General features: G+C 40.8%; 1 protein-coding gene across 4 annotated transcripts in view; it reads right to left on the reverse strand.

Annotated features, from left to right (window-relative positions):
* The window catches only part of ATP9B (ATPase phospholipid transporting 9B (putative)), a 318,545-nt gene that overhangs the window by 274,866 nt on the left and 27,090 nt on the right, over window positions 1-16,589 (reverse strand). For 3 of the 4 annotated variants that reach the window (XM_050941787.1, XM_050941784.1, XM_050941786.1), the window contains exon 2: window positions 12,399-12,575. In XM_050941787.1, the coding sequence (XP_050797744.1) occupies window positions 12,399-12,575 (177 nt within the window). The remainder of the gene's footprint in view (window positions 1-12,398; window positions 12,576-16,589) is intronic. The other variant, XM_050941785.1, reaches the window with a different exon arrangement.

A 16,589-nucleotide genomic window follows, 5' to 3' on the forward strand; every position in this document is an offset into this window, starting at 1 on the left:
TTTAATTCTCAATTGCCTTATTAGTTTAGAGGGCTATGTTAGTGAGACTAGCCCTGTGTGAATGTGAGTCAGGGGAGAGTCGAGTCCCCCAGGTCCTGAATCCCAATGTCTCTGAGCTCTAAGGGCTTCTCCTGAGCTCCTGTCTTGGATCCCTGGCAATGCTGTGCCACAAGGCAAAAAGGAGCCAAGGCAGCAGTAACAGGAGAGAGAAACCTTCATGCACCAATGCCCAAGCTAAAATGCCCAAGCCAATCTTTTAAGTGCAAAACAACTCAACCCTGACTATAGAGACGTGGCCAGTACCTCCATAATTATAAAACAAACACTAATAAAAATTTCTTATGGAGAATAACAGTGGTAATTAAAAAAAATTCTGACTTCTATAGGGAGTTCTTCCACTCAAGAGGGAACTGCAGAGAGGGCAGATGAGGTAGTGGAGAGGGAGAAGGCTGGTAAGGTTTCTCCCCTGACTCAAATGGAGTGCATATTGAAAGTGAGGTCCTACATCAAAAAAGGCAACATGAAGGTTCAATACAGGAGATGACCTTCTAACCTCAGCGGAGGACGATGGGCCTCATCCAAACATATTAAACAGTGCACATGAGCATTTCATTCTGAATGGAAGGACGAGTAGGAGGGATGTAGTTTTTAAGGTTGATGCCAGCCCTGGAGGGAAAAAAAGAGTCCTGTTTCCTGGGAAGAAGAGGTACTGAACTAAGGCTAAACTAAAATATGCAGGATGGAGGAGAAGACATGCTAAGTAGAAAAGTAGGAAGGTTCCTAATATTCTTTGCCATACAGAAGAAGGAACTAAGGTCAGGTCAGCACTCCATACACACAGGGATACTCTGCTCTGGGACTCAATAGTACGTAGTGCCATATCCCTTAAGATGGAATGCACAAAGACCCAGGAAGAACTTCAGTTTACATGCAAGTAGATTTTAAGATGCCATATAAGCTCTTGTATAGAACTGGACTATGTTTTAAGAAACATCTATGCAGTAATCTTACCAGATTCAGTGAGGTGACATCTAGTTCTCTCTCCCAGGCACAGCAATAATACAAATAATTTTGTGATATTTAGCTGACTGAGCAGTACAAAACCATTGATATCATTAGGAAGGACACAAACCTCAGTAAGGTAATTGCACATAGAAATTTGCTTGTTTACATTGACCGTCCACAGGCATGGCCATCCGCAACTTGCAGTGGCCATGGTTCGCAGCTCCCAGCCAATGGGAGCTGCGGAAAGTGGCGCGGGCCACCGAGATGTGCTGGCTGCCGCTTCTTGCAGCTCCCATTGGCCAGGAACGGCGGCCACTGGGAGCTGCGGGCAGCTGTGCCTGCAGTCAATGTAAACAAACTGTCTAGCAGTCTGCCACCGGATTACCCTAATGGGCAGCAGCTTGCCTACCACTGCCTTAAGGCTCTTACAAAAGGAATTTTAAACTATTGGGGAAGCACAGTACCAGCATACAAGAAGCACGAAGGACTGACCATTTTTCTGGATGGGATGCATCCCATCCAACGAATTGACAGACCTTTCCATTTAAGGTCCAGGAACACTTATGAATGAAACTGAATGTAGTTGGCCTTGTAATGTTGGAACTGATAAGGACAGATAGTTATTTTAAGACCAAAAACTAAATTAAAATGGAGCTAAGGTTGAGAGCATTTACCAGTAATTTCAATAGTAAACCCATTAGAGGGATGTTCGAATTATCCCAAAAACAAGCAGTACAAACAAAGGAAATTCAGAATTAAGGCTACATTTAAAGAAATCCTAACACATTTAATGTATGGAAATACATACTTATGCACTGAAATAACCTTTACTTTGCTGTGATTGTTAACACCATGCTATGTCCATACATTTATTGTTTGCGATCCCAGATTAGATTAAATGATTTTAAAAGACAATAGATTCTTTCATATTTTTTCCCCTCATGGTGACACTCCAGGGCAGAGTTAAATATGATTACCCCTTTACTGTGTACTTCCATACTAACAGCTGGATTTTTGTTAAGAATGTAGGGCTACTGGGATGAATGTATATTTTACCTTTGTATGCTATTTAAGTAATGGCAAAATATCATCCTGCATTAGAAATCAAAATAAATACTGCAGTCTGTTTAGACTGAAAAATTCTAGGCCAGTCCTGATCTATAAAGTCTTGCTATGAGTGCCAGAGGACTGAACTAGATGACCTCTTGAGGTCCCTTCCAGTCCTATGATGCTATGATATAAAACCATTAGGGGAGATCCTAAGACAACACGAACTGCCATGCCATCAATAAAACAAAGCTATACAATCCTCTGTCTTCCAACAAAGACAATGGTATTTCCATGGTTATTCTCGTGGTCCAATGGAAAACAGAATATGGATGAAAGACAGCTAGCTCATGCTCACTCTGTGTAAAACTGACATGGACTCCATTTAAGGAAATGATGTCTAGATAGTGACTGGCACATTAGAAATCTTATATAAATAGAAGGCTGAAAATCATAAAAGAAAAGACATACATAATATTATCATTTTAGGTTGAATTAAGAGGTGTCCCTAAGTACCTGAGTAAGAAAACATACAATACTCAATACTAAAACTATACCATTGGTCTACATGTTGGAAAATCGTGTAATGAATTGTATTAAAGAAATGATTATATATAATATGGGACAATAAAAGGAATTTTAGCTTTTGAATGTATTTCTGCTGATGCAGCTCATCAGAACTTAATTGAAATAGCTTGAGGGTTGTGTGAAACCTGTTTTGTGTCTTGCTTTGTAAAACCTTTGTCTGTGTAAATAGCAGGGTGAAACAGAATGTCTTGAGGGAATTGTTTACTTCTGGTGCCAAGACAAACTAACAAGTAAAAAACAAAGGCCACAAAAACAGACCAGTAAGATAAAAACAACTGCATGGAGCCAGTGGGATTAACAACAGATAGAAGTAGACAAATAAAAGTAAGTTTTAGTAGGGTAAGCAAAAATGTATTAGTTTAGGTTAGTTATTGTGATTTATACATAAGAACATTTTAGACGGGGTTCAGAATAGATTGGCACAGAAATGAGGTAACTTGGTAACTGAATCAGGGCAAAGTTATGGAACAGGGTGACTGACCAGGGCCAATCAGAGGGGGGGGCCAGGAGGGCCATTTGGCTTGGACCTCAAGCTCAAAAGGGGCCTCAAATTTAGACATTTGTTAATTTTGGAGCATTTGATAAGTTTTGCAACTTGGTTTTATGCACATCCCTATCAGACCAAAATGAGAGAGACACTCTCAGCTTAGAGCCGCTAATTTTAGCAAATAAGAGATGTAATTTGGTAAAAGATAATTTTTTTGCACAGAAAGTCTAGAAAAGCATTTGTTAAATAAAAAATATTTAAATTATGTTTTACTCTTTTTTTGGGGGGGGGTGTCAATAACCTAGTCCCAGATTTGGACCTTAGCATCCAAAATATGGGGGTTAGCATTAAAAACCTCCAAGCTTAGTTACCAGCTTGGACCTGGTACTGCTGCCACCACCCAAAAAATTAGAGTGTTTTGGGGCACTCTGGTCCCCACAAAAACCTTCCCTGGGGACCCCAAGACCCAAATCCCTTGAGTCTCACAACAAACGGAAATAACTCTTTTCCCTTCCCCCCTCCAGGTGCTCCTGGAGAGATACACAGAAGCAACCTCCGTGAATCTAAGCAGAGGGAGTCTACCCTCTCTAATTCCAGTCCTGGAAACAAAAGCACTTCCCTCTTCACCAAGAGGGAATGCAAAGTCAGGATAGTAAATCTAACACACACAGATTTCCCTCTGACTTCTTCCTCCCACCAATTCCCTGGTGAGTATAGACTCAATTTCCCTGAAGTTCCTCACTAAAGAAAAACTCCAACAGGGTCTTAAAAGAAAGCTTTATATAAAAAGAAAGAAAAATACATACAAATGGTCTCTCTGTATTAAGGTGACAAATACAGGGTCAATTGCTTAAAAGAAATATTGAATAAACAGCCTTATTCAAAAAGAATACAATTCAAAGCACTCCAGCAACTACAGACATGTAAATACAAAAGAACATAAAAATCCCCTATCTGATCTTTGGTACTTACAACTGGGAAACAGAAGATTAGAAAGCAGGAAATAGAAAAATCCTCCTCATAGCTGAGAGAGATTCAGGCAGACAACAAAGAACTCAGACACAAACTTCCCTCCACCCAGAGTTGAAAAATCCGGTTTCCTGATTGGTCCTCTGGTCAGGTGCTTCAGGTTACTTTTTTTTCAGGTGAAAGAGACATTAACCCTTAGCTATCTGTTTATGACAGGTGCCTTATTTTGTTTTCATGTGTCGTCATTTTTTATTTTTATTATGGCTAGGGGCCTCAAAAACTGGAAGTGGCCTGGGCCTCTCTGGACCTCTGAGAGGGCCTGTGACTGACAAGGGAGTGGAGAAGACACAGGCAAAGAGCACAGAAGAGACCAGAGATTTTAAAAATTCACCCTGTCCCCAGAAGAGGTAATTTGATCGGTTATTTCTCTTGCCTTCTCCTTTTTTTTTCCTGTATCTGTAATTCATGGGTGGTAACAGCACTGTCGTAAAACATACAAAATGAATGCTACAAGAAACTGTTTAAGCTTAAATTGGACTGGATCTCATTTGTCACCCAACGTGTGATTAAGGGTGAGGCAGCATTAAATTGTATTTCATTCACACTGTACACAACTTAGGTTACAGTGAATGAACTTTATCAAAACAGATTGATGCTGTAGACGTGAGTCTTCCAGAGCCACACTAGCTCATATGTTATAGGAGAGTCCCGTTATACTGGGCAACTCTCCAAATCACAGAAAGCTTGGTTCTCTAGAGCAGTACTTACAGCCAAACAACTCATATTGCTTAAATGGAAGAGCAGGCTGCCTCTAGGGATAGAAGCTTGGCACAGCGGCTTGACTGACCTGGCAGCTAATGAGCAGGTAATGTTTCAAGAAGAGGGGCCTCAGACAAATTTTAAAAGATTTGGTTTAATTTTTTTAGAAATCTTTGATTAACTTCTAGTGCATGGAAACAGATCTCTTCTTTCCCCTCTCTGCCCCGCCTTCCTTCCTTTCCCTTCCCTCCTTTTTATTTTTTTCCCTCCTTTTATTTTTCAAAAAACTAATCAATAAAATATAAATAATTTGACAATAAACTGATTTACACCAACAACAGCAAGTCATACCTATCACCCCACTTTTCCAAGGTATTTAAAAAGACACCGCTGTGCTCTCTGAAATGTTTACTCAAGACAGTAAGTCTAATTTTGGACAAGGAGTAAATCTGACTTATTATTTCCATGCTAGTGGGAAGGGAAAAATGCTTTGCTTTCTGATCACCCCTATTCCTTATAGTTTTCCAGCAACAGTTAGTATGGAGTGATGAGACACCCTTCTCTCAATAATACCTTCTTCAAAGAAATGCATATACCCAAGGGACAAAATTAGAGCACAGTCCCACATTACAGGATATGAAACTTGTTTTTGTTACATTCCAAGAGAACACTGTATGGCAAACAGTAAGTTTGTGCATGGAGAGATGAACAGATAAACCATTAGGACTAATAGATTTCAAGTTTGTATCGTGTGAATCAATTCTCCACGTTAGTCTGTAAAAACCACTATACCTAATCTGGTGTTCAACCTCATTTCTAGATATATAATTTCTTCTGATGTTAAAGCCTTTTTGCTACCCTCAGTATCTGCTTCAGATTATGAAGCAACTGAATTACTCCCTTTCTTGCTACACAGCATTTAAACAGGAAGAAGCTCTCAAACTACTTATTTGAATTATATGATAGGAAAAAGGATAGCTGAAGGCAGTCACCATAATGACCATCAGCTTGGTAAACACTGAAAAGTACAGACACAGGAATGAAGTTTGTGACTGGGAAACAATTGAGATACCTCTGATAACAAGTATTGATTGGCACAGAGATAAGCATGCTTTAAGCCTTCAGATGCAAGAAAGTCTCCGCTGATGGAAATTATTATGGATTTGCCAGTTCCATTTTGAAATGTTTCTGGAACAAATGAGTCTTACTACTTTGGGACTAAAAAAATCAGTCAGTCCCTGTGCAATTTATAACCATAGCAGGAATCCCTGTCAGTTCATGTGTAGACTTTAAGATGTCCATCTTGTCATCATGAGTTCTGAGTAGTTTAGGAGTACATTAACTCAGACTTCAATGCATGTCAAAATCCATCAGATCTTTGAGGAAATTTACAGTCTGTCAAAACCTGACAGTATTCAAACATTAAAAAATTCATATTTAATAAATGCTAAAATTAACATCCTACGTCATCAGAAATTTTGTGCAGTAGATCTCATCAAGGGCTCACCAATTAAACAACTAGGCCAAGTCATTTTCTAATATTAACGTATTTGATTGCCGGGAGTTTGTATGTAAGTAATCTCATAACATTAATTTTTAAGCCAAATTCCTGATTAAACAGGGATCCCCACTGTAATCAAAGACTGATTCCTGATATTGGCATTTCTGTTTATCTGACCCCTGTAAAGACCTACATACTAAATACCTAAATACTCCCAGGAATGAAGAACAACTAAAAGATTTCAGCCTCCAGGAGACACCAAATATAAAACAAAATTTTAAATAACAAAAGACGTTATATGCTATAAGCTAATTATGAAGACACAGGAAACCATTTCTTTAAGGTATAGCTATGAGTTTTACCATCTGGCTACAAATTTTAGTAACAAAATTAGGCAAGTGTAAAAAAAAGATGAAAGACAGAAGTGTACCAACCTAGTTGTGTCAATACAAAAACTACGATAAGCAGATGGGTTGAGACAGAAGGAGGAGTTTCCTTTAGGTATGTCCATTAACTATCTTTTTTTAAAACCCAGTTCATAAAATTATATTGCTTTGTCTGAAGAAATAAAAGAATAAATTCCCCACAGCACTCACTAAATGCTATATTTAAAAATAGCAGCAAATGTTAAAAAGGCTCTCTGCTATTTCACATACTAAATGTGTTTTTCTAAGTCTAAAGCTAAAATCCAGCTCTACATCCCTAATGCAACAAGTTTATTTTTTCCCATTACTTTTACCGTACAAGCTTACTTGTCAGTAGCTTTTTCAAAACAGCATTTTTATCAAAATAGAAAGATAACATAAAAGCTCTGCATAGTTAGCAAGGGTTAGCTATTCCTTATTAGGTTTTAAGTAGCAGAAACTACTTCTCCAAAGAAAACATACTGTAATTATTGTACTCAACAGGTAGCTTCAGTAATCAGGCCAAAAGCAACACAGTCGTCATGTCATTCTTAAAAGATCAGCATTTTCCCATGCTTCTGCATAACAAATGCGTTGCAGATTAATTGAAAGTGTACAGGCCATCTCAGAGCCCAAATTAATCCGAGCATTTGATATCCCCTTCACTTCATATGGAAATGCCATTCAATGGCACCATTTTCATACGGACAAAGTGTTTTTTGATAACAAGTGGAATGTAAATCTCATGAGAAAGAAATCAATCCAGCCCAAAGAACTCCAGAGTATTGATTTATGTGCATTATAATTTCACAAGCTTGAAGAGAATTTGTAAGTTAAGGGGAAAATGATTACATCCACAAAACAGCTACTACATCACTGTTTGCTTTTTAACAGTATTATGAAAAAAGAAATAAGCAAAAGTTATACTGGTTACATTACAGTCTACAGGGAAAAAAGCGCATTTAAATCATGAATTGCGTTGCAAGTGGGAAAGGCAAAATTTATCTTCACAACAGGCAAATTTCCGAATAAAGTACATTATTCTACTCTGGTCAGAGCTCTTAGCAACATCTATACTGTAGTTAAAGGTTTTCCAATGGTTTCCAAAGCACAGGGATTTATTCATATGCATTTAACTTAGTTAAACTTTCCACATTTGTTCTCTGCTAGAGTGATATTTTTGAAAGTTTGAGCAAAAACAGTTCAGACATTTTCAAATAAGACAACCGTAATCAAAGACTTTTGACAAAAAAAAATGTTTGCATTCTTAAGAAGCCCAGTATTGTAAACCCCAAGAGTTTAAAAATCACGAGGTGGAGCTGCAAATTTATGAAATTTTTTAAAAGAAAATTTTGGTCCATCTTCTCCCTTTTGAACTTCCCATATCGACCTGAAACTTGCGTGTGACAATTTTACAGAGTTGCTAGATCTCACAAATTGACAGTGACCAAAGTGACTTTGGTCCCTGTGGCAGGTGCTCTTACTAGCATACACAAAAGAAATCAGGGCCCCAGTGTGCTAGACATCATACAAATATATAGTAAGACAGCCTTACTGTTTTACAGTTGGGTCTACCACTCTCTGGACACAGGCAAAAAAATCTCTAACGTTTTGATCTCCATCTTAAACACAGTTAATGTCTGCAATACCTTATTCTTAAAAGCACAACTCACATTAACCAAATCAAAATAATGACCCTGACCGTACTGCAAGGTGTGTCTAAAACAGTAATGGTACAGTAATTCCTAGGTATCTAGTAGTGTGCTGGTGTACACTTACTCAAAGGCAATTGCTGTAGACACTCTTAGCACTAGGCATTCCAGGCACTAGCATTCAGTGGGTTCCTATATATATTCACAGATTCTGATTAAGTAAACAAGGATTGCTTTGTTAGGGCTGCCAAAAATAAGAAATACAAATATCCTAGGCATAATTTCTTAAAATGTCACAAAGGATAAAACAACTAACTCAGACTCCAAAAGGGCAGCCCAGTATGCGTTAGAAAGTAGGACCTCCTTAGTACTAATGCCAAGGATACTCCCTCCTGGAAAGGATCATGAGCTGGCCTGCAAATCCCCCAGCCAGAGTTCAGTTCTTTTGTTAGTCTCATTTGAACCAATCAGTGCATGACTTGTTCCTTGGATAATAACTATGCACTTATTATAGCCAGTGCTGGCCCCCTTGCCAGCAACAGGCTATTTCTCTCAAACCAGTTATTCAGCCTACTCTCTGCATACAACTCCAAGGCTGCCCACTATCTAGCCTGCTGTTGTCTCCTACTAGGGCCTGCTCCCTGCCCCACCTCAACCCTTTTTTTTTTTTTTTTGGGTGGAGGGGGGAAGAATTGAAAATTTTGTTTTTACAAAAACTGAAAATAATCCAAAGGCACTAAAGTTCTCAATCAATATGATTAATATTCTACTAGCACTGTACATAATGCATAAAACTGAGTGCTCAAGAAGGTAGGAAAAAAAAAACAAAAAAACACTTCATAAAATATTTCCCACACACATATATGCAATAGCCTTCACAAAAGTGTCTAAACCATTTTGGCTCAACCTCTCAAAAAATTCATCTGAAAGGAGACAAAGCTTGGAAATTTTCAGCCCAAAACGTGAATGTCACTTAAGTGTATGAACAGCTATAATAAAGGGTTAGAATGTAAACCAGGGGTCGGCAATCTTTCAGAAGTGGTGTGCCGAGTCTTCATTTATTCACTCTAATTTAAGGTTTCGCGTGCCAGTAATATATTTTAATGTTTTTTAGAAGGTCTCTCTCTACAAGTCTATGTATTAGACAACTAAACTAGAGTTGTATTGTAAAATAAACAAGGTTTTCAAAATGTTTAAGAAGCTTAATTTAAAATTAAATTAAAAAATTGATCTTACGCCACCGGCCCGCTCAGGCCGCTGCTGGTCTGGGGTTCTGTTCATCTAGGCCGGCAGTGGGCTAAGTGGGGCCTGCGGCCGGGACCCCAGCTGGGAAGGGTCTGGCAATCAGAAACCCAGACTGGCAGCAGGCTGTGTGAGGTCGGCGGCTGGAATCCCAGACCAGCAGTGGGCTGAGCGGCTCAGCCCACTACCGCTCAGGGGTTCCATCTGCCGGCTCCTGCCAGCCAGGATCCCAGCTGCCGGATCCGCTCAGCCCACTGCCGGTCTGGGGTCCCGGCTCTGCCCACATACAGCGGGTACCTACCTTCTCCCTGGTTCTGGCCCATTTTCTTCCTCTCTCTGCACTGAGCTGAGGGTGGGAGTGGACTGAGCACAGGGCTGGGGGTGAAGGGCCTGGCCAGGAGCTAGAATGAGGGAGAGGGCTCAGGGTTGGGGCAGAAGGTTTGGGTGTGGAGTCACTTACCTGGGCAGCTCCCATTTGGTGTGAGGGGTGCAGGTGGGAATGTGAGTGGGGGTGCAGAAGCTCTCATTTGGTGCTCAGGGTGGGGATGGGGACGTGCGGGGTGCATGGGATGTGGGGGGGCTGGAGATGTGGGGGGGCAAGAGTTAGGGCAGAGGGCTAGGCACATGTAAGGGGGGTGCAGGTGTCAGGGTAGGGGGGCTGGGTATGTGTGGAGGTGCCAGAGTCAGGGCTGGGGTCATGCGAGGGAGTGAAGGAGTCAGAGGGCTGGGTGGTACAGGGCTCAGGGCAGAAGGCTGGGTGACTGCCCCCCCCCGAACTCCCAACCTCCCCTGCTCCTGGTCCCAACTACCCACTCCTGGGACCCTACCCCCTATCTAAGCCTCCCTGTCCCTTGTCCTCTGACTGCCCCCTTAGGACCCTACCCCCTACCCGTCCCCTAACTGCCCCAACCCTTATCCACACCCCCACACCCAGATAGAACCCCCCGGACTCCCATGCCTATCTAACCGCTCCCCGCCCCCTGACAGGACCTCCAGAACTCTGGACCCATACAACGCCCACCTGCTCCCTGCTTGCCCAACCCCTCTCCATACCTCTACCTCCTGACAGCCCCCCTGAATTCCCAACCCCCCCAGCTCCTTGCCCCCTGACCATCCCCTCCAGAGACCCCCCACCCTAACTGCTTCCCTAGGACCCTCCTTCCTCCCTGTCCCCTGACTCCTATTCACCACCCACCCCCGACAGACCCCAGGACTCCCATGCCCCATCCAACAACCCCTGCTCCCTGACTGCTCTCTCCAGAGATCCCCGCCCCTAGTCACCCCCCCGGGATCCCATTCCCCCATCCAACCCACCCGGCTCCCTATCCCCGACTGCACCCACCCCTTATCCAACCCCCTCGCCAGACCCGGACCCCTTACCATGAGGCTCCCCAATGATCTGGAGCTCCGCTGCCGCGCGCGCAGTGCTCTGAGTGGCAGGGCAGGGCTGCGCGCTGCGGCGGGGCTCCAGATGAGCAGGAAGCGTCTTTCTCTCCCCATGGAGCCAAACGCTGCCCCGCGGGAGGGCGCAGCCCTGGCCCCCAGAGCACTGTGCGTGGCTGCATGGCTCATGGGGAAGGCGAGGAAGAGACTGGCGGCTTGCTGCGCTTCGCCCAGCGCTCCAGCCCGGGAGTGCAAACTCTGCAGCTTGCTGTGTTGGCAGGATTTTTAATGGCACACTGGGGTCCCGGCAGGCCCCAGCGTGCCATTAAAAATTGGGAGGGGCAGGAGCAGAGAAGCACCATGTCTCCACTCCTCCCCTTCTCTCCCAGAAAGTCCTAAGCACCACCAAACAGCTGCTTAGCGGCGCTTAGAACTTTGTGGGGGAGGGATGTGGTGTGCCCTGGAGAGGAGGTGGAGTAGGGGTGGGAAGAGGTTGGCCTGGAGTGGAGCGGGGACAGGAAGAGGCGGGCCTGGAGCATTCCTGGCAAAATCCGAGCCTGTTCTCCGGGGAAGCTGCTGCCTCTGCTGCAAAGATGCTTCCTAGCGTCCTTGTCTGCAGCAGGCTGTGCCTGTGTGGGGTAAGCCAGGGGCACTTCCTAACCACAGTACAATGCCTTTTATCTGCCCCAAAAAAATTTCCTTGGAAACAAACCCCCTGCATTTATATTAAATCTTATGGGACAATTGGATTAGTTTAACATTGTTTCACTTAAAGTTGCATTTTTCAGGAACATAACTACAACATTAAGTGAGTTACTGTACCTTTTATTTGAAATGTTAACTTATAATTCATGAATTTACTATTCCTTTTCACCAACATCAGTCAAATCTAGTAAATTAGTATTAACACTGTCAGAGACATCAATGAACATATTATCATCTTCTCTCCAGGTAGAGTTTTAACTGGAAGTGAGGACCAGCACTGAATACTGCCCATTCTGGGCCCCTTGACAGGTGTAAGCATGGGTTAATCTATAGGGGAAAGCACTACATTTTTTTCCGGCAGGCTGATTTAAGAAAAAAGGAAGGTACGCAGCAGCAGCTGTTTGAAATGTTATATTAAGTTCCAGGGTAGCTGTAACCGATTGACAGATGAGGTGATCAAAAATGTGCATAATAAATAGAATTTATCACATGAATATCACCACCCCATCAATTTTATGCACATACATACGCACACATAATATCATATATACATACACATACACATACACATATACACACACACACACACACACTCATATAAAACTAAAAACATTTAATTTATTCCATGACATAACAAACAGCAGCATGCAACAAACCTGGCACAAAGGAATTTCCATCCACCACAGATAAACCATTCTAGGCCTCTCTTTCTGTGAGAAACTCTGGCTCTTGGTAAAGTATGGTAATCACTTTCATCATTTTCAAAGCCTTCTTCCGACATCATTAGTGGCATTTCATCCAAATAGGAGGATTCATCTTCCACTTGGTACCTGCTGAAGTTAAATAGATAAGAGCACTAAACAAAGATAGATTGTATAATAGTGGCATATTGACTGTCCATGACATTCTGAAGATTGGTCTTAAATCCAAGGGAAATGTTTCAGATTTCACTATATAAGAGTTCTATAATAAAAAGTAATTTCAATCTTAGCATACGACACATGTGTGTTCAACACACTCACACAAATCAAACGTTTGCCCTATTTTGGTTTGAGTTACACTATCTGTCTTGTAAGGAACATCTAACAATGGTCAGTAATCGTCTTGGTTTTATAAACTGTTGCAGGCAGAATGTCTTATCCAGAGTTCGCTAAACACTGTATAAATATGCAGAGTTGCATAAATAAAAATGTTTAATACTTCAGACATCCAACTTCATACTTTCAAGGCCAATTTAAAAATGTGTTATACTATATATTTTTTTATGTTCAACAATCCTGTCAACAGCATCAATTTAATAGGTAAAAATTCAGAGGAAATGCAAATAGTGGCATTCAGTTATGTGTCAGTGTCGACTACAGTGTCAGAAAAGGTATCTTCCTCCCTTCTCATTTCACTTCCTTATAACCTCATTAGCTGCTTTATAACCTCATTTCACTTCCTTATAACCTTTTAACTTCCTTATAACCTCATTAGCTGCTTTCCTGATGCACTTGAAAGAGCAGAAAGGGGTGTAAGTTAGAAGCACTTCATTAGCATGCAACTTATACTTCCATCGGTACCTTTGTCTCTGGCCCAGAATTTCTATATACCATATCAATTCAGTATCATTGCTTGTAGTAAATACACGTATCTTATTTTAAGTCTTGAAAGATTGCAAAGAAAAATAAAGTCGTTTTGCAATAGCCAGTGAATAACAATAGACACTACTATGCCATCTATCACAAAAGTACACTTGGCAGATTATGGTCCTTTCTTTGACAGGCATTGAATGACACAAAAAAGTTATACTAAGGCAGAACACTGACTCTTGTACCCAGATATTAAAGAGGTTTTGTACTTTGAAAGACTTTGCTCCACTTTCATTACCTTTTCATTGGTGTGAAAATATGAAGAAAAATAGTGTGACAAATCCCAAATTATAACTCAATCTTTTTTTGATTAATCTAATCCCTTGTTTTACGAAGTTGCCTTTATAAATTACAGTAATCAAATAACTAGATAATCTTCTTAAATACACAGACGCTAGTAATTCTAACCAACATTAATGTCAGCCTTCAACATGTATGGCAGGAGTACACACAGTATATAATCAAAAGATATTTTAATTTCAAACTAACAGGTTCCATAGATGTAAAGGCCAACAGAGATTGGATGAAGGAATGCTTATAAACTACAGCTCTACCTTGATATAACGCTGTCCTTGGGAGCCAAAATATCTTACCGCATTATAGGTGAAACCACGTTATATCGAACTTGCTTTGATCCACTGGAGTGCACAGCCCCGCCCCCTAGGAGCACTGCTTTACCATGTTATAACAGAATTCGTGTTATATCGGGTCATGTTATATCAGGGTAGAGGTATATATGGCAAATTACTGTCAACTGCTTTAGCATCTTAAGTAGAAGTCAAACAACTACATTTGTAAACGATACTACTTGGCATGGTACGCTGATTTCACTGAAAAAAAGTTAATTTGTAGTATTGAGTAGCCCTGAGCTACTGCACTTGGGAGTTAAAAATAATTCTAATCATACAGTAAGCACGAATAACTATTCATCATTGTAATTAAGTACTGAGTCTGGAGGGTCAAAATTACCTAACAGTAGTTTCTGCTTAACTGAGTTACTTAGTGTTCAAATATCTGCATGTTCCTCTAATAAAATTAAGATTAAGCAGACACAAATATGCACTCCAACATGATTTCTACAAGAACTTTAAACCAGTTTATTGTCAGCTATCTTCATCCTATTCCTATCAATGAATATTTCTAGTGTGAGGGGAATAGAGAACTGAGATTAAAATGGAGACAGGGAAACAAAAAACAGTATCTCTGTACTCTTAGCATGGTACTTTTTTGTCTTTGGGTTGTTGTTTTCCCCCCTTCCAAATAAATGAACTTGAGAGAGAGAGAAAGAACAGAAAATTTAAGCCCAAATATGCAGTAAAAAGAAGCAATCAAGCACACAATCACAGCATTTCATATTCATTTAAGGTACGCTAGAAAGGAGAATGCCTAAAATATGCTCCAGCAACATTCTAATTGAAATATACAGACATACCACTTTCCCCTCTCATTTCCTTTTTCTTATATAGCACATAGTAGAGTATACAGCCATTATATAGTTCAGTTCACTCTGTCATGTTTTTAAAAGATGATCTCTAAAGGACTTTTTTATGTTATTTTCAATTAACTTGGGCCTTTTTGCTTTTTTACACACACGTGCGCGCATTATGCTGTCTCAGGATTTTCTTTTGAGCTTTAACACCTTAATTCAAGTCATATATTAAATCTTTAACAAAAGTTTTCTTTATCCAAAATGTGAGGTCACTGAATATAAAAGGTGTTAAATAACATCATCCAGATTCTCTGGAATGCTGAGTATCCACTATGCTCAGAAAAGATATGGGGAAGCCTATTATAGCTGACATTTTTAAGGTGGATCTTGCTCTGAGGACTTGCTCTAGCACTCATTAGCTTGCAATGAGTCCCAAGGGATCATATACCAGCTGAGAATAGCCAAGCATAGCGCTACGGTCATGCCTTGATGTGCCTGAGCACCTCCTCTATACCATTAGGACCAAGTGGCGTAACAAGCTGAGAGCTAACCCACAAAGGGGGAACTCTTAGCCCAAACCCAACTGCTTTTCAAGTCTTTTGTGCTGTCAAAGCTTTGGAAAGGGGCTATAACACTACAGATTCTGGCTTAAAGATGTCAACACTGAGGATTTGTCTACACTACACAGCTTTTAGCGACATGGCCATGTCGACACAGCCATGTCGCTAAAAGTCAGGCAGTGTAAACACAGTTTGTCGGCACTTTTGCCAACAAACTACTTGCACCCCCTAAAAGCGGGGTTCGCACTGTCAACAGGAGTGCGCTCCTGCTGACAACGAACCACTGCCACTTTCCACGGCAAAACTTTTGTCTTTTGGGGAAGGGGGGGGGCTTTTTTAAGCACCTGTGAACAACAAAAGTTTTGTCATTCAGTTGGCAGTGTAGACAAAGCCTCAGTCTGACGAAAAGTCCCTTCTACTAGTTTGCTCAATCTCCTTTGCTGTTTTTATGTTCCCATTTCACTAGTTTTTCAGACAGCTCAGAGAGGACCTGAAATTCTAATGGAGAAGAAAGAAAGCAACACAACACACAAACTTAAATCCTTTGTTAGCACAAGCCCAACTTTCCCATGCATGTTACTTTTAAGATTTAGATTATGATTTAATACTCCGATACTAAGCAATATACAAACCAAGGCTTCTAAACCACAATACAAACCTTACTCAAGCTACAGTAAAGAAAAGCTACTGAAGAACCTTGCTACGATAGATATATAGGCCCTTTGTTTTAGGTTTTTATTTTGTTTGTAATTTCCCAGGAATGTATTATTTATTATTTTGAAAATTAAAAACTGGGTGAAAAAATCAGTGGCTAAATATAACCTCACAGTTTTCTGGGTAATTATTGGGGTTAATATTGGGGGGAAACAATTAAAAGAGAATAGTAAGCTTTGAGTATACTTTAAAAAGAGAATAAGAAGGAAGAAAGGTGAGAAACTATGGTCTGGGAATCCATAGTGGTGAATGAAATATTTGATGGTAGGCATTCCATGAAATACTAACTAGGCACACAGTACTATTATCTTCTGTTTCCAGCTGAACAGTTTAATTTGAAATCAGCTAAAGATGTAATAGTTTACCATATAAGCAATTGCTATAGAGGACAGATTTTTTTGATCATCAATGGGAAATGAAGTGGTCTACACAATTAAAAACTGTAGGGAAGTTGTTCACAAGATGAGTTAAGATGACTGTTACAAAGCTTGAGAACCTCTGTTGAGAGGAAGA

Source organism: Gopherus flavomarginatus, chromosome 2 (assembly GCF_025201925.1).
Source record: "Gopherus flavomarginatus isolate rGopFla2 chromosome 2, rGopFla2.mat.asm, whole genome shotgun sequence".
NCBI classification, from domain to species: domain Eukaryota; kingdom Metazoa; phylum Chordata; order Testudines; family Testudinidae; genus Gopherus; species Gopherus flavomarginatus.